At 39.9% G+C, this 18481-nt stretch overlaps 2 protein-coding genes across 5 annotated transcripts; both read right to left on the bottom strand.

The window, feature by feature from the left end:
• Positions 1-2234: 2234 nt before the first annotated feature.
• On the bottom strand, positions 2235-12527 carry rars2 (arginyl-tRNA synthetase 2, mitochondrial). 4 transcript variants are annotated; one of them, XM_080452605.1, is made up of 20 exons: positions 12392-12527; positions 12088-12171; positions 11806-11904; positions 10729-10812; positions 10510-10607; positions 10371-10426; positions 9881-9964; positions 9694-9770; positions 9388-9546; positions 8837-8943; positions 8390-8485; positions 6693-6753; positions 6315-6391; positions 5902-6026; positions 4617-4684; positions 4299-4408; positions 4117-4212; positions 3835-3909; positions 2906-2969; positions 2235-2414 (listed from the first exon to the last, which is right to left on the bottom strand). In XM_080452605.1, exons 1-20 carry the CDS (start codon positions 12425-12427, stop codon positions 2328-2330), a joined length of 1743 nt encoding a protein of 580 aa, XP_080308731.1. In that variant the 5' UTR covers positions 12428-12527; the 3' UTR covers positions 2235-2327. The 4 variants fall into 4 exon arrangements, with proteins under 4 accessions (XP_080308731.1, XP_080308732.1, XP_080308734.1 ...); XM_080452606.1 differs by having other exon boundaries at positions 11806-11908; positions 12098-12171; XM_080452608.1 differs by lacking the exon at positions 12088-12171 and adding an exon at positions 12227-12306 and having other exon boundaries at positions 11806-11908; positions 12392-12433.
• A 1040-nt stretch (positions 12528-13567) lies between these two features.
• Positions 13568-18481, bottom strand: LOC308103208 (akirin-2-like). Its single transcript, XM_080453103.1, has 5 exons — positions 17899-18481; positions 17092-17235; positions 15607-15756; positions 15430-15501; positions 13568-14234 (listed from the first exon to the last, which is right to left on the bottom strand). The coding sequence occupies exons 1-5, from the start codon at positions 18095-18097 to the stop codon at positions 14224-14226; spliced, it is 576 nt and encodes a 191-aa protein (XP_080309229.1). The 5' UTR covers positions 18098-18481; the 3' UTR covers positions 13568-14223.

Here is an 18481-nt window from a genome sequence, read left to right as displayed (position 1 = left end):
GTGGTGGAAAACATTATGCAGGGTCAAGGTCAGAGAATTAAGAAGTTGAAGTTGAACAGGATTAGATAAAAGAGGAAGGGAGTGTCCTATGCTGAAGCAGTGAAGAGATTGGAGGGTAACAATGAAAGTGCGGCAGTAGGCCTACAGCAAGGAACCGCCAGGAAAAAGTAATATAGCTGATAAAAATATATGCATGGACAAAAAACGATTTATAGCATTCATTGCAAGGGTCATTAATTGTTCTCTTGAAATACAAGGGATGTATGAAAGGATCAAGATGGTGCTGGGTGCAGCCAGGAGGTTATTGAAGGTTGTGGATGGAGAAGATGGCTAGTGCACTGAGGGAAGGATTCACACCAGCTCAGTTGGGTCTGGGTGATAAAATGGACAATGTTGGGAATGAGATTAGTTTGCACAGCTGTGACAATCTTACAGTGTAATAGATGGCGATAATCCAATGTTTATGGATGCCAACCGCCATTAAAGTCCAAAGAAGAAGGAAGTCATGCTGGAGTTTAATGTTTGTTTTTACATGAAGTAATACATTTGGAGTTTTAAACTAGCCATTAGAAAAACACAATTGGACTGCTAATATGTTTGTATTAGTTTGAACTTCAACACAATAAGGTAAACCGCTCCATTCTCTCTCTCTCTCTCTCTCTCTCACACACACACACACAGTTAACTCATTTTACATTTTTAATAATAAATTAAATACATTAATTAACCATTTACTGGTTACTAATATTTGAGACCTTTTTGACGAGTTGATGGTTGTTATTGACCTTAAACATTCAGCGTTCTCTCCCAACAAGTAGGGGATTGTCTGGATATTCACCCTGCTTTTCTTGTATCTTTATATTTGGTCATGTGGTCAAGAAGCATACCTGCCAACCTCAGACCGTCCGATAACAGGAGATTTTTTCCCAGGGGGGGGCTCTTGACCACGCTGGGGGTCCCCCCCAAGGACATTTTTAACAGAGTAGATGTAATTTCTGGAGTTTGACACTTGATATCAGGCTTTACTTACATAGGATCTATTCAAAAGTTAAAAGTAGCAATAAAAGAGCCATATTTAATAATAACATTTTGCTGGGGACCCCCTGGAACCCCCCCCCAAGAACCGCTGGGGGTCCCCGGACCTCACTTTAAGAACCAATGCTTAACGCTTTTTGAAAGTCCTGGCGGACGCCTTTTTAGGAGACCGGAAGCAGGTTGGCGTCCGGCCACTTCACGCAGATAGCTACGCGAGACTATGCAGATACGGGAAGTAAACGGGAGATGGTGTGTCTTGCCAAATTATGTTGCCCGAGTCTTGTTTTTTTTGTCGATCTGCTGTTTATGCTATTTTAGAATGTAACAATATATTAATATTTATATTGTACATTGTACATTACACACAAAATTGCTGCTATACGAAAACGTATTGTTACTGCACTGTTTCTTATTTCTATTTTCATTTATAATAAAATGTCACTGACATCACACATACCTGCCAACCTCAGACCGTCCGATAACAGGAGATTTTTTTCCAGAATACTGGAAATTACATCTACTCTGTTAAAAATTACCTGGGGGGGGGGGGGGCTTGTGGGCGTGGTCTTTCTCGATGTTTAGGCTGTACACTGTCTGTACAGCGTTGAGATTTTCTCAGTTTATTAGTCACCGTGGTCAAATATTCTGCCATGGTGTACTGTCCATTTAGAGCCAGAGAGCATTTAAGTTTTTTTTTTTTTTATCAAATGGTTTCATAATTCTAAAAAGCTTTTATTGATTGATCATTTGATAAATATATATTTTTACATGTCTAAGATTATATAGAAAACAGGTTTACTCTGCATCAATGTAACAGAAACTGCCAAAAATACATCTAGAGATAATGCTAATATACAATCTTTTTCATTTGATATTTAAAAATAAAGTAATGTTTATTTTATGGGAACACTCACTTCAAGTGGATAAATCAATATTTCAATTTTTATGTGGTTACGGCAATTGACATTTTCAGGTGCATTCTGTAATTTTCAAATGATGCAAATGTATTTTCAAACGAACATGAAACCAACATGACTACAAGAAAACATGCCAACCCCATTTTGTCACTGACCCGCTGACATCTACCTGACATTTCACCACCGACGTGGATATACCCTAACTGTTCTGAAGTGCTATCCAAATACATTTCTACGATAATTACTGGTATTTTTGTACAAGAGACTGGTCAGAGATGGGCGTTTCATTAAAAAAACTGTTTTGTTTATTTACAATCATTTATCAACTGAATAGCATTAGCAGCCATGAAAATGCATTTAATAGACAGAAGAGATTTACATCTTGTCAACAGGTGTGATGCCCAGAATTCTCATCCCGTTGGCCAAAACAGAGCGGGTCCTGCTGAACAGACGCAGCCTTGCCTGACAACAAGCAACAAATGGGTCTCAAATTATGACAGAAATATATTACGTTTACATGCAGCAGATTTCGACAGAAGTTCAAGAACAGCTCTTGTATTAGCAAGCCATAAGAGTAATAAGAAGCCAACATGTTTTTTCCCAGCTAGTGATCAATAATTAAAAGCTTTGAAATATGGTATACAATGAACCCATGAGTAAAGTATGACTAATTGGAGAAAAGTAATATTACTACATTGGGAAGGGAAACTAATTGCCCGCCGTTCATGAACTAATATTGGAGGTTTACATGCTTAACCAATACCCGATATACTTTGCTAACCGGAGTTAACCAGATATCAGAACTACTTGTCACCCCAGAATAGGGACGCTAGGGTTAAAGGTCAAGCATCTGAAATATCATTTATCACATTTTTTGATTCGTGCATTTGAAATTCTTCAAATCTCAGTTGGCAATAATAATTGCTTAATGTGTAGTCAAGGGCTTCCTTTACCTGTGCAACATTGTGAGGGCTTCCTTTCACTGGCAACTCCCTGAGTGCTGAGGCAACCAGGTGGCTGGAACACAGTAAAACTGATTTAAAAGCAATATTTGCGTTGACTTATACATGCTTATGGCAAAAGCAGTGATACACCCAGCAATGTTTGGGGCAACACTGGCAGGAGAGCAACATATTTTTATTTCAAAATAATATATATTATAAATCTTGAACCACAGAAAACTATTAACAAGAGTTTGTGATTAAATAATAACTACATCGGATCCATTGAAACACAGGTTCTTTTTAGCATTTCCGGAAAAGTAAAAGTTTTGGACAAACGGTAAGGTTTCCACCCGACAGCGATTGGGTCATTTTTAATCTCTAGATTTCCATCCACTCAAGTATTATTCATATTGTTTAAAGGTTCTATGACATTCATTTTCACTTTTTTTATTTTTTATGTTTTTTTGGGGGGTTTTATGACCTCAATTACACCCAAAAAATCTGAACTTTGAACATTCAGTGGATTTTCTGTGGTCTGGGGTTTTCTGAATAATTAGGCTGAAAAGTAATCTGAGCTTGGCCCTTGGGCAGTGAAGTCACAGGCCATTAATCCCGTCCACTCTCCTCCTCGCCCCTCCCCTCCCCTATCCTTTCCTTTGGGTGGGGCGGAGCAGAGGCGATGATTGACAGACAAAATCCCTCAACAGCGACACCCGCAGGCAAAGATTTCTTTTTTCATTGCAGTTGAAAAGGCTTTAGAAATGTGAGAGAAAAACACCTACCATGGATCACTGGAGTGGAATTTTTTGTTAAAACTTTTTATACACGTTTGAAGGACCATGACAAAGACTTTTAATGTGTGGTAAAACTGAATGTCATGAAACCTTTAAACAAATATTTGCTGGACACACCCATAGATCTAACATCCTGTTCCTTACCACAGCTTCAACAGGAAGTTGACAAGGTGCTTGGGTTGCAAATCCTGGGCGGACTGGTATAACACCTCATCATAGCTACAACAAAAAGCAGGTATTTTGGTTGATAAAATGCAAAGAAGTAGAGAAGGATCATTTGACACCTGCCTTTTAACTCAAATAGTACTCTACAGTCTACAAGCTCACAACGCCTCGCAACATGACACGTTGTGAGCTTGTTGATCAGCTATTTTTTCGTGTCAAATTAGTCTATGGCTTTAAGTGGTTAAAGAGTGCTTAACTTACCGAAGGAGGTGTTGTAGAATGCATATACTACTCGGCTCAAGGAGAGCAGAAGGATCCAATTCAAGCTCCTGACCATTGCCTTGCATCTGTATCAGACTGTAAACATGAAAATTCAACATACGAGAGTTGTGGGGGTCCTTGAAATGAAAAGGTTTGAGAACCAACTGTTGACGATTACCCACCTGCAGAGGCGTGCGTGTGTGTACTGCAGGAACACCCCCGTGTCTCCCTTCGCCTGCAGCATCCTGTCCCAGTCAAATTTATAATCTGACTCCAGGGGACCTTTGAAATCCTGGAAAGAATGAACAGTGTGTAACTACAAGGGACCGTTGTTTTTCCTAAGGTGGCAGGGGACACCTTGACCTTGCACATTCGCAGGATTTTGAGTGAATCAAAACAGGAGTTGAATGAACCGAGCGTTCTGAGGCTGTTCTCGTCCTTTTTTTAACTATAAATTGACACTCAGGCATAAAATACCTCTTTCTGTTGAGTTCACTCACTTGAACGATGAGTGCACTGATTCCCACTTTCTCGGCTGTGTCCTCAGGGTTGTCCATTTCTTTTGTTGCTGTTGGTATGATTTGGAAAGGGGGCAATTACACAACTAGCTTCCACTAATATTTAGCTCAAGAGCAACTTCTAAAAAACATTTTCCATTCCTTTTTGTTTACAGACCACATTCGGTCATTGTCATAACAATGTGAGGGTCAGCATAGATTAACAAAATTCAGGATATAGGAGAGTGAATATAATCAGTCCATATTAACACTGTATTGCTTTTTTCTTGTATTGTTTTAATTTGGATTTTGCCTTCTTTTAATTTGTTCTTGATCATGTTTTTGATCTTATTGTTTTTAATCTTGTTAATATTTTGATCTCTTTTTATGTAAAGCACTTTGGGCTGCATTTTATGTCATGAAAGGTGCTATACAAATAAAGTTTATTATTAGTATTATTCACACTTATGTCTCCCATAGCTACCTATATAAACCACAAAGGTTTAATCTCTGACATCAACCCTACATGCCTACCAACAGTTATATTAAGGGTATCTGTGTATCATAGATTGAAAAAGTGACAGTATTTAGGGCCTATAGAAAAGGCTGATAAAGCATTGTTGGCTTTCAGTACATATGTGTTGTTGGCAACTTGAACTGCTGGTAAGTACTTAACCACTTAAACTTAACCACTTAAAGGGACTACACCATGAATTTTTACTTTTTCTTCTTTTTTGTGTGTTTTTGGTCTCCCCTACCTCTCTTCTATCCCCAAAAATACCCCAGTTTGAACACTCAGGCTGTCACAGCAAATCTGGGGTTTTCTGTAAATTGGTCTCAAAACAGGCCAAACTGATTTGCACCCTGACGTGACATCACGTCAGGGTACAATACCTCCCGTTTTTCAGTTCCAACCCCAAAACAAAAACAAAAAAATGTTTATTTATTTATTTTTTATATATTTTCTTTTCTTATTATTTTTTTACTTTTTCCACACAGAACCAGGAGATAACATGCATACAAACTGGCTCAATAGCGCCCCGTGCCAAACAGGACGATGTGGTATTGCAGGTGAAAGTGCTTTATAAGCCAGAGAGAAGTTAGTTGGAATGAGTATATCTGAGGCTTGATTTAGGCTGAAACCTTTTGAAAAACGTTTGAGGGACGTAAACAATATGATATTAAATATATATATATTTTTTTTAACTGGGTACCCTACTTTTTCCCTCTTGCCCAAATCTCTTTGTAGAAAATGTATTCATGTGGTTAATGTTTATGGGCCTATTACTCTTTGACTGGCTCATGTTGTGCAGCATCCTGGCACGAGCCTCGTCCAGCACGTCCTCCAGAAAGATTACTTCCCCACGCCTGGTCTTCATGCCCTGCACCAGGCCAAAGGGCACATGCCGGCACCTGCAGCGGACAGAGGGACAGCAAAGACATCAGGCTGGGAACAGATAGTCAGTGTTGGTGCCAGTTGCCCTCATGAAGTAACATGATCCCTAATAAAAGTGCACCGCAATATTGTAACACAGATTTCTGTGGAATATAAGGGATTCGTTTCAAGTCTTTCCTCAGAGTGTCAAACCTCTCCCAAAATGTACCAAAATGTGCGCATTTCTTGAAAACAACAGTGATACTACTATCCAATTTGTAATTTTTTATCATATTTAGTTCACTCGTCACACTGCATCAAGCTACCTCTGAGCCCAAGAATGTCCCATTGCCAGGAGGATCTGGAACAACTGGTGGAAGTGATTCTGCTGACTTTTGTCCGTCTTGGTAGGGGGGGGAAAGGGTTAATGATAAATGATACACCCACAGCACAAGCCATTATGACAGTTTAAGTTGAATTAAAACCCTACGGTTTAAAACAAAAAACTAAATTCTAAAATGATACACTAAATATTGTTATCTAATCATCAGGCATGATAAAATATAAGTGTACGGTTTGAATTTATTTGCTGTGTTTTACATCAGTAAGTGGCCCTGACATTTGACATTGACCTGAAATTGAAAAAGAAAACAAATTATATGTGCCAATATGTCAAGTGTGACTATATCAGCATCCTTTCTTACCACATAAATCATCTCATTGAAAGTATACTTTTCTTTTCGGTCTATGGCTGCGGCAATATCTCTGAAACACACACACACACAAATCTGGTGTTATCATCACCACCTACTCAACAGCTCTTGGCCCATGCGCTGTTCAACTGACAACTTAGAATTGTTGTAATATTCCATGACATATCAATAAATATTTCTTCTCACAATTCTTTCTATGCATGAATTTTTTCCAAACTAGATTTTCAGGCTACATGGCCTTCTGTTGTACAGTATGTTGCACTTATCAGAACAATGGTCACAGAGTTATGGCCATTTGAAGTGTTAAACACTGCAGTAGCGCCCCAGGTGTGTGCAATGTAAACACAAACGTGACTATTCACATGGCAGAGGAAGTCAATGGCAGCCACAGTTCCCTTTTCTTTTCTTTAATGATGATTTTCCGTGGGCTTTTACCATTGTATATCGCAACTGCATCTTTCAAACTGTAGGATAGTGACACGCCCACTTTGGTTCCCATTTCAGAGCGAGAAGAACCAAGTCTTTTTTTGGTTCCAGTTACGAGCCAACTTTTAGGGTTCTGAACCAATTCATTTTCAGTGGAAACACTCTGAACTGGTTCAAAATTTGTCAGGAAAAAAGAATGGAACCGGTTCAACCCCGGTTGAAAAGGGGCCTTTGAGAACCACTGGTGTACAGTATGTCACTGTCCACACATTTGTCCAATAGAGGGTGCTGCTGCTCAATTATGTACAGCTGTAGGTTGCATTGGTATTGTATAGGTACTATGGCTCTAATAACCCATTTCCTACACTGCCATCAGACTATGATGGTTCTATGTAGAATCCGACCAATGCCAGATTATTGGGCCTAATGCCGATGCCGATTTTGGAGAGTCCTAGGCCACCAATTATCTCAAGTACATTTATATTGGCTCTCTCACTGCCAGACTTATTTCTGGCCGCGTTTGCCCACTGCCAGCGATTTCTCTTACCTTTCTTCTTACCTTTTTCAGGTAGTCACAGAATATTTATCTCCATTATGATCGATCCCCTGATGATTGCTAATCACTGAGGGTTATACTGTGTGGTTTCATCGCGATCTCGTTGACATTAATTGTCTGCCTTTGAAAATAGCATGTTTGGGCCAAAAATACATAGTAAAAAAAAAAGTACACAGGAGCCGAGATACAGCCTTTTTAAGTAATAAGTTAAACAAGAAGTGAATGGAGCAGCAAATCTTCGGATCACGATATCTTGGGTTCTGAACATTAAAAAATAAAAAATAAAAAAATATTTTCATAAAATAAAATAAAACTTGTGATAACTCGTTCTTGGCAGCCAGGGCATTCAGAAAAATACTCGTGATAAACTCGTTCTTGGCAGCCAGAGAGTTAAACTTCAATATATGAAAAGAACAATTAACTTTAATTTTAAAGCAAACGAGTAAATATGAAATGCACATGAACTGAACTTTAATTTATTTAATCACATAAGCCCTATTCTAATTATTTTTAAATAGCCATTGTGAGCTTGTAGATCTGCTATTTTTGAAAACTTTCACCAAGACAGACAAAAATCCAGACACATAGGGTGCTTAATTGCCGATACCGTCAAGAAACCCCAATAATGGCTGATGTATCGGCCAGACCGATATATATCAGTGTCTCTCTAGTTCTATGCATATAGTTTTTTTTCACTAGTACTGACCTGGTGATGTAGAGAGATGTACCATCACTGCGGTGTACAGTAGAATAGCTGGACAAGTCTCCGGTAGGAGACAGGTCCACAACTCCAGTTCCCTTCCTGTCAAAAGAACAGACAGAGACGTGGATTGAGTCATTCCAATCAAATCTCTAAATGCATAGTATTGATATAGTAATTTACATAATTAAAGAAGAAAATGAATAGCCTCTAGGCACCAAACTGATAAGTCTGTTCACCAACTCTGTTAAGACTTTTCATTTCACAATATGTGAAGTTGTGAACTCTACTACTGTAAAGTTCCTGCAGTTTAAAATTCAACACTTTTTCCGATCTCAGTTTAAGATCTAAGCTGTTTGTTTATCTTTACAACTTCTCAGAAACCATGCACAGCTGACATTGGCACACGTCATTCTGTGTGCTGATCGTAACCGATTGTGTAATAATACACACTCTGTGGTTTTCAGCAGCTCCAGGTTCTGTAGTCGCTGTACCACCTCCTGGGTTTGTCCCTCATGAAAGGACTCCCCAGAGTAAATGTCAAAGTGGACTCCTAAGCGCTGAGAAACAGAGACAACACAAAATGAAACTTGCGGGCACTTTACTATACATCTGTGAACTGTCATGTTATTTGTACAATACTTCTTACTTTGATCTGCAAGCTTCCTGTCATTCTAAGATTTAACCACTTGAACCCTCTATTCTGAGTCAAACGGACCCGAGTTACAGCTGTACTTGGACCACTTTTTTCCGTCAACCCCAAATCTAATTTCCAAAAATAGCCAACCCCCCCCCCAGAATAGTATTAGGCATGTTGGGGTTCATGTGGTTAAACATGATATTACACAAATAGCAAAACTAGCCAATCTACAAGCTTCCAATGGGTCACAATGTGAGCTTGTAGATCAGTTGTCTTTTTGTTTGTTTTTTATTTTCGCCTATAATAGCATGCCCAAAATAGGGATGCCATGTTGAAAGTTTTTAATCGCTGTGGTTAGTTTTACCTTATAAACCTGCTGATACTCCTTCACTGTGATTTCCCTGAACTGTTGCCACAGTGACATGGCTTTGCCTTCGTGATGCTCCAGCTGTCTAAAGAATTCTCTGGCAGCGTGCCGTAAGTCCTCATTGTTTTCTGCTTCCTTGTTGACTTTAACATAGACCTGCAAAACAAAAAAACACATCGTATCAGCAGCACCAGTGGACCACAAACCCGCCTGTCAAACAGGTTTTTTGATATAATACGATAGCTCAGAAAACAGGGCAGAGACACAATAGTACAATGGCTTCATGAAAATATGCAAACTTACATCAAATAAATGCTGCAGAGGATTCTCTTTCAGCTTCTCCTGGCTTCCATACAGTTCAAAACCAGCTCCCAGCATTCCTGCAATCCAATGTATAGAAGGAGAAGATTATTTCCCGGCTGACAACATTAAAACATTTATAAGGTCGCTGCTGAATCTGTTAATATAAAACATCATTTTTTTCACTCACCAAACTGCATGCCCCAATCTCCAAGGTAGTTCACCCGAATAACCTCATTTCCTAGGGACTGCTTGAGGTTAGCGATGAAATTACCTGGAAATGCAGTTTGTGTATGCAATGTAAATTGAAAATGACCATTCAGAGAAATCAGGGCCAAATCGTTTAAATCATATTTATATAAAGAGAGTATTCCATGGCAAACTGTAAAAATGTCTGAGCACTTATAAGACCTTCCAGGTCTTAAATGGATTGAAAGAAAAAACATCCATATCTAGAACCTAGTTATGTACCCTATCGTTTTCTGTGAATAGAGAGGGACATTATACAGCATTCAAACCATTTGAGAATCAAACACAGGACAAATAATAAAAAGCATGGGAGGGGAATAAACAAAATAAATAATTTTTCTGCTTCATCAATTTATTTAGGGACTTTTAAAGGGCAGAATTGAATCTGCTCTGCCCTCTGCTGATGAATATATGAACTACATGAGACTCACCAATGATTGTGGACCGCAGGTGTCCAGCATGAAACTTTTTGGCAATATTTGGAGAACTGCAACATAAGACCATATAGATATTTATATGTGCATGTGAGACCTGGTCAGTTAAACTATACTGATGTATTATCAGACATACCTGTATTCAACCAATGATCTTCCTTTCTCCAGTCTGTTGAAAAGCTCACTATTTAACCCAAATCTTTCATCCTCCTTTCCAAAGGGCTCCAACATTTTCTAGAACAGATATCACCATGAAAACATTGTAATGCTTCTGATAAAAGTGAAGTTGGTTATTACACTCACTTACACATGTATGTAATGTATTTTCCTTTTAAAAAATTTAAAAGAATTATACCTGCACAAGGACCTTGCGATGAACTCTGAAGTTGATCACTCCACGTCCAGCAGATATGTCCTCAACTACACTGTCCTGCTTCAACTAATGAGACACAGTGAGGCATGCAAACAGCCCCGAGGTGAAAAAGGTGACAACATGTTGTTTTCTTTCGGGTCAGGTGTCACACAATTGCCCTATTTGAGTTCAAAAAGGTGACTGTAGCTGAAAAGTGACACTTTTGCATGTCTGCCAGGACAATGAATCACTAGACCTAGAATTTGGATATTATGGAATCTATAAATGCATGTATTACATATATACAGCCATAGAACACACAATGCATGTTTGTGGAGGGATTCATGTTGGAGGCATTCTACTATGTCTATGTGAATCGCGTGGAAAATTCGACATATTTTACTAAATACAAAAAAAGAATTGCCAGAACTTTCAAATTAATATGATAATAGATGACAAGAGCTGACCCCACCCCAAGTCGTGGCAATTAAGTATTGGGTGAGTGCACATGGAGCGCCTACAAATTAGAATGCCGCTGAGATTAATCCCTCCACAAAAATGCTCTACGACTGTAATATATGCATTGTAATATAATTCATCCTAGGGCAGTGAATCACATGCTCAGGGCTCTTCACTAAGTCAAAAAGCTTGTGAGCTTATGGTCCCTTTTTGGATGTAATACGGATCCTTGGGGTCCCCGTCCTTGAGGGGGTTCTAGAGGGTCACCAACAACATTTGTTAATATAGCATTAACATCTGTATAACCACTTGAACCCTATTTTATACTTCATCTATTAAAAAAGAACAGTGAAACTTTTGCAAAACACAAATCTATTGTAATGGGGGTCCCTGGCACAACACCTTTTGGCGGTCCGTGAGTAAATACATATCAATTTGGGGGTCCTTGACCTTGCCTCCTTGGCATGAAAAGGTTTGAGAACCAGTGCTTTATAGATGTGATATTAGGTACAAAAAGAAGCATCTTTTAAAAGCTAAACATTTTCAGTCTAAATAGAATCTGGATTCTGGAGTCTGAATGAGAAAAATATGTTTGTTTGTTTGCTCAGTGATGACTCGCACCTCTTTAAGTAAGGCATCTGTCTGTAACTGGAGGTCTCCTTTGGATGGTACAATCCCATCCTTAAACAGTGTGTTGATTGACAGTCTGAAGTCAGCAGTCTGTCTGAAAAGCACAAGATCATCAGGGACATTAGAATGAGATCAGTATATGGATGAATGGATTAAATAATGTAACACACAATGACACTTACTCCCCACACACACACACGCGCACACGCACACACGCACACGCACACACACACACACACACACACACACACACACACACACACACACACACACACAACTTAACTGTTTCTTTGACACTGGAACTGCTGAGAGAGCTGATATAAAAGCCTCTTCAGGTTGCTGCAAAATCCTGGACAGCTAGGAGGAAAACACCCAGATTCTTTAAATAACCATAACATGTGAACACGTTTACCTCTAAGCGACATCACAATGTTTTTGTTGTGCTTTAGATCTTCTATCGCCCCATGGTGCCGTGCAGTCAGTGACAGTGTGCTTCAGAGAGGAGACACGCATTTTAACCTTGCAACTGTTCCACATGCATTAGCCCATTCAAACAGTCTTTTCATGTTGTTGTTACCTTCACTGCGATACTTCTCCTAAAGAAACAAGCCATGTGTTTGAAATTACTTCACCAATAAAGGGAACTAATGTTCAATAGTAGTTCTCTGGCTCATAGACCCTTGATATATTATAACTCTATGCATAGAACAAACGTCAACAATGTGGACGATATACTTCCTCAACCGCCCCTTCCTTTTGGAGCATCCAATCGAAACGCTCCATTCACTTACGTCACCGCCCTGAAGGGGTCTGTTTGATATTTACTCCACTTCCACACTGTGGCCCCTTTTCCACCTAAATAACTTTGGTTCTAGAACTGGTTCCGTTTTCGATCCTTGGAACCGTGGTGCTTTCACGGAACCAGCCGCGAGCCGACTTGCGTTTCCACCAGTTTAAAGCACCATTGTAATTAGGGGCAGGAGTCCCCAGTTGCCCCAGGTTCGATTCCAGGCCAGGCCAGCAATGTGTTGAGGACGACGGGTCCACGTGTCCATTACACGGGGGAAATTCAATCGTCTTATTAGTTTCACTTTTCTTTTTTTATGGTGATTTTTTTGCCTGCTTTTGCCATTGTTTATGTTGCATCTGCATCTTACAACCTGTAGGATAGTGACACGCACACTTTGGTTCCCAGTTCAGGGCAAGAAAAATGAAGTATTTTCTGGTTCCAATTCTGAACCAACTTTTAGGGTTCTGAATCTGAACCAATTCATTTTCAGTGGAAACTCTGAACTGGTTCAAAATTAGGCGTGAGAAAATAACCAAACCGGTTCAACTCCGGTGGAAAGAGGGCCTGTATGAGTAGAGTTCATCATGAATTGTTTTAAATTGTATATTTTGTATTGTTTGTTGCATCCTTTTCTTTTAATGTTGAATGGACCACATTGGAAACAAGTGTTGGCTTTATTTGTGTCTCATCTATTTGGCATTTTAACCTGTTGTACAAATACAATAAATCAAAAGTAATGTTAAACACTTTTGAATAAATTAACAATAGCTGCTCTATAAGCTCTGAGAGCTTGTAGACCCACATGAAAAAATTATGCCCAAGATAGGGTCCCCAAGATTACAATTGATACCAAATAATCCTAAATTCATTCATTACCCATTTTCACACAACCGTTTTAAATTCATAGCAGAGTACAGTAGCTAAAAGATTCATTTCATTTATGAAGTATAACAAATAGATTTAATTAAAATAGGCAGACACTTGGTTTTGTGTAAACACTTTATTTAATAGTTCTTAAACCAAAGCCCTGTTACACCTATTGCAAATAAAATAAATGAAATATCATAGAGGGAAAACAATCAAGCAAAAAAAAACAAAAAAAAAAACATTTTAAAACAAAATAAAAATACAGTGTGTACAAATGTAATTTACCAGTACAACTTCAAACATTGTTGAACAATGCCAAGATACCTGTTCCCGGCCTGCCTCAGTTTTACATCTGTGTGAACAATCCCTTTCTTCAGAAATGTAACTGATTAACTATACACAAGAGACATCACATCACCTCTGCAAAATAGCCAAATTTAACAGGAAAAAAACCCAGTATGTGTAATGGCAGTGTGCCTTGACAAAGGCAACATCAAAACAAAGCCCAATAAATAAGACACGGCAGTTAAAGAGGCCACTGGTAAAATCACAGAGGTCCATGTTGACAGCAGGAACACCCCTAAACACTATTTGCAACAGCGAACGTGGATGCCACTGACTGAGGCTTGAGACAGTGTGTCCACAGAAAGGCGATATGGCACAGGTAGGAGATTTTCCAATCAGACCCACTGAGCCTGTGGAGCAGCTCGCAGCAAAAATGGTATTCTATCTCCAATGGCATGTGGTCCCACTCAGGAAACATCTGTGGAGGGATATAAGGAAACACCAGAATGGCATGAGTGCATTACTAAATTAAATCTTAAAAGCAAGCTTATGCATCACCAAAGGTATCCTTTTGAAACATTAAAAATTAGTTTTGCAATGTGTTTCGCAACACTGTATATTTTTTGCCTTTATAAACCAGTAGGCAAAAAAAACTGTTTTAGTCAAACTCATATTTTTTCAAAGTTTCTGGGTTTTTAGAATGAGTCTTATTTTTCCGTTTTTGTTTGGACTTTTTGTACCATCTTCATTTATATTACATATTATTGAAAATCTTCATTTCATTAGTTAATTTTGCTCATGCTTACCCCCAAATCAGAATGTCTATTCTGACATATTCTTGTTTTGCGTGTGAACAAACTTCCTTCACATATATTTAAAAAAAACATTAAAACCTAGAAAGATGGCGAAGGTGAAGGGTGTTGCAATAATAGAGTAAAAAAGGGCCTGTAAAGGTGGTTTAACAACCATCCTGTTTAGCAGTCTGATTCAAGTTTATCGTCACATCACAGGTTAACAGGTGTAAAAAAGTGGGTGAAATTCTTCTTTGTTTATATGGTGATTGGTCATCCACCATATGACGTTTTGTTTTGCATGAGAAGGCTGCTTCTCACCACTAATTCAGGGCAGGAAAGTCAAGGCTCTGCCACTGGGAAAGCCTGTTTTAACTTGAGCGCCTGCATGTCAATGCTAATCTGTTTTAAACAATATATTTTATATTATACTGTAAAAGAGGACATGCACCTTTGCAATGAACACTAACCAGAATCAGTTGCTAACATCATCATGAAGTGGTCCTGTACATTTAATCATTTAGAAAAATGCTTTTTAGTCTTACCACTTGAACCCTAGCGTCCCTAGGCAAACATTTGGCAAAAACAGCAGATCTACAAGCTCACAATGCATATGCATCACGTAGCAATGTGTTGTGAGCTTGTAGATGTAAAAGGAGAGGGCCAAGGATAGACACCAGGGGAAACTCGGTCAGCAAAGTATATAGGGTTTAAGTGGCTATGTTGCTCTTGAACAAAAAAAGTTCCGTCTTTCCTTCATGGAAGATGAATACGGCAGGACTCATACAAAGATTTCAACTGATAAGTCACATTTAAAAGAAAAGACTGCGATGCAAACAGATTTGCTTAGCTAGGAAGAAACAATGACCCAAATATACTCACAGCTAGCAGGCTGCTCTCCAAACCTTCGCATAAGCTGATCATGAGTGAACTTGACAAAGGCGTCATATTGCTCTGTGGAAGAGAGAGAATATTTCTTAACACTCTTGGCACAGGCGCAAAATACAGACCAACACTTCATCATCAACACCTGCTTTCTGCATCACCTCCAAGACTTACCTGCAAGCTTGGCGGTCAATATCTCATTGTATTCTTCACGGATTTTCTCCTCCCGCTCCTTCAGTAGTCGTTCACAGATCATTCCGACTTGTCGGAGGGAAAATAAAGGCTGCTCTTTTTTGGTTGGAGATGAGGCACCAGAGGACGTACCTGTATGGAGCAAGTCAGGTCATCACTATTAACAAACGTCACACTTAAAAGACCAAAACATTTTTTTTATGACCCAAAGACAAGTACAGTACTTTGCTTGCCTTATCACATTGGCCTCAGCTGAACTTTTTTTACAATAACTATTTTGAGCAGGACTTTACACACACCCGCCACCTCACTTCACACAAGAAAAAAATGTATGAGATTGCATCTTCTCAAATATAGTTATTTTAATATGACAGTTAAATCGCCCTTAGGCCCACTCACACATGAGTCGGTTTCTCCATTTGATATAATACCCTAACCTGACTGCGCCAGATGGAACAAGCTTGCGTCACATTTGTTTCACATGCTACTTTCCCCTTTTTTCAAGCTACTTGGCAGGTGATTGGATAGGACCGTCTGTTTATCACCGTCTATCAAACAATCATATTGACGTGTCTACATGACGTATAGTACCTACGCCAGCAGTAGTTCTTTTGTACACTATTCATATTCAACCATGATGAATCGTGAAAGAACTACAACGCAATAAGCTTCTCGATGTCGTCACATCCGGTCTCCTACCAGCCGCTGATTGGTTAGCACCAGCCGTGGTGCGGAGTATCTCTACTGTTTGAGCGAGCCCAGATGGAGGTTGAATTATGAACCTGTGAAGTCAATACCGCCCCCATCTGGCGGAGTCAGGTTAATAATACCCTCCATGGCAAGGGGAATCATCTGAGGTGATTTGGGTTAGTTTGTTTTTCAGTTTTATTAGCCTGTGGCTCATAGCTCATGAGTATAGGCGGTTACACACCGGCGAATATGCGAATATACGCAAAATTCGGACTCGTTCCGAATAATTAAAAGACGCTTTTTTCGCTCCGCGAAACTGGTGTGGAAGCTTGCATTGACTTTATAAGGTCTTTTAAAAAAAACTTATTATTCGCATGAAAAAAATCGCCCCGGTGTGTAAGGACCTTATGGCAAGGCTGCAATCCTACACAGGATTCTAACCCGGGTCACTTACACGACGAGACCAAATTTCTACTGCTCAGCAAGAGGCAATCCTTGCTTGGCCAAGGGAAATATTGTATGAGCTTCAGGCAGTAGGTGACCTAATCTGACACCAGGGTTCAAAAGCAGTAGGTGGCCCACCCGACACCAGGGAGGGAGACCCCCTCCACCAATACAGACGTGCTAGTTATGTTGTGTTAACACAATTCTACCATACATACTGGGCTCTGATTATATTTTATTCAATACAATAAAAGTTTGCAGCTTTGAATATCAGGGTTTTATGTGACCTTGAAAGGGGCTGTCATATTTCAGAAAATCAGTCTATACAGTTACCTGGCAGGATAGATCCAGTCTGTAAGGTGTTGTGGGTTGGGAGGTCCAGAGGACAGCAGCCTTCTACCTGATGGAAAGCACTGTCCAGGTGCCTTCGTTTCTGCAACCGTTTGTACTCCTGTTTGATGTTGTGTAGAATTTGCTCTGAAATAAATAAGAGTTGGAAGGGATTGGAGAGACAGAAAATATTTGCAACGTAAATTACAATTGCTCATCTGTTCACTTGCAAATACTTGGCATGCATTGTCTCTTGTGACCTACGTGAGAGAACCATCATGTGAAAACACTATATATACACACACACACTCCATAGGTTTGTCTCTCTTAGTAAACAATACACTTCTGACAAAATACCACACGTACAATCCTATGTTAATTTAACTCTGTGTTTACAAATGGACCTTTACAAATGAGCAACTCTGGAAGCAAGTGGGACACTTGCAGATGTGTAACTCATTGTTTACAAATGGTTGCATTTGTATAACTCTCAAGAGCTAAATGAACAGAGGCTTTTACAGTGCACCCTAAGCACAGGGGTCTTCAACAGGGGGTCCACCCAATTTGTGTGTGCCTTACTTTTTGCATTACTTGAACCCTAGTCCCCATTTAGAGGGGAACTTTAGCCAAAAATAGCAGATCTACAAGTTCACGACGCTTGTGAGCTTGTAGATCGACTATTTTCGGCAAAGAGGTGGGGGGTCCCCGTTTCATCTCTCTCTCGGGGGTCCTTGGCCTGAAAAACGTTGAAGACCCCTGCCCTAAGCTAAGCTAAATGGACACTCAACAGGCGGTTGAATGAGCTGTTACCCGTAGTGAGCCGAGAAGAGGCAACCTGTCCGAACGGTGAGGGCTCCATGCGCAGGTACTTCTGTGGCGAAGAAGTGGAGGAGGAACCCCCTGGGGAAGACGAGATGATCGGGGCGCACCTCCTCCTCTTGGGGGAAGCACAGGGGCTGTGGAGTGAATCAAAGTCCATGGTCCGCTTCAGAGTAGCCCCACAAGCCATGCTGTGTGGACACGGCAGCAAACAAACTAATACTAACAAAGTGAAATGGTCGCTTCTCTCTCCGGGTCTTTCGCTGACCTGGGCCCAGCAGCACTAACTCTGCTACCAGTGCTATAGCTAAGCTAACGCTAGCTTTACTAGAGGCGGTGGAGATTCCGGTATCCTAGAGACCTAGACTTAAAGCTTAAACGTTGTCGCCTCTCCCGTCTGTCTGCTTCTCAGTCCAGCACGGTTGTGTTTTCTGAATGCCACCGGTAACGAAATGACTACGACAGTTTGTGTGAACTAACGCCTAAAACAGGATGATAGCGGATTCCTTCCGTATTGTTTAATGCAGTCTAGTCTACTGTCGCGCTGCGTGTGCTCAGTGTTCACCTCAGAGCT

This window comes from Gymnoscopelus braueri (assembly GCF_963280865.1).
Source record: "Gymnoscopelus braueri genome assembly, chromosome: 16".
Lineage (NCBI taxonomy): Eukaryota > Metazoa > Chordata > Actinopteri > Myctophiformes > Myctophidae > Gymnoscopelus > Gymnoscopelus braueri.
This window is presented reverse-complemented; position numbering and strand designations above follow the sequence as displayed.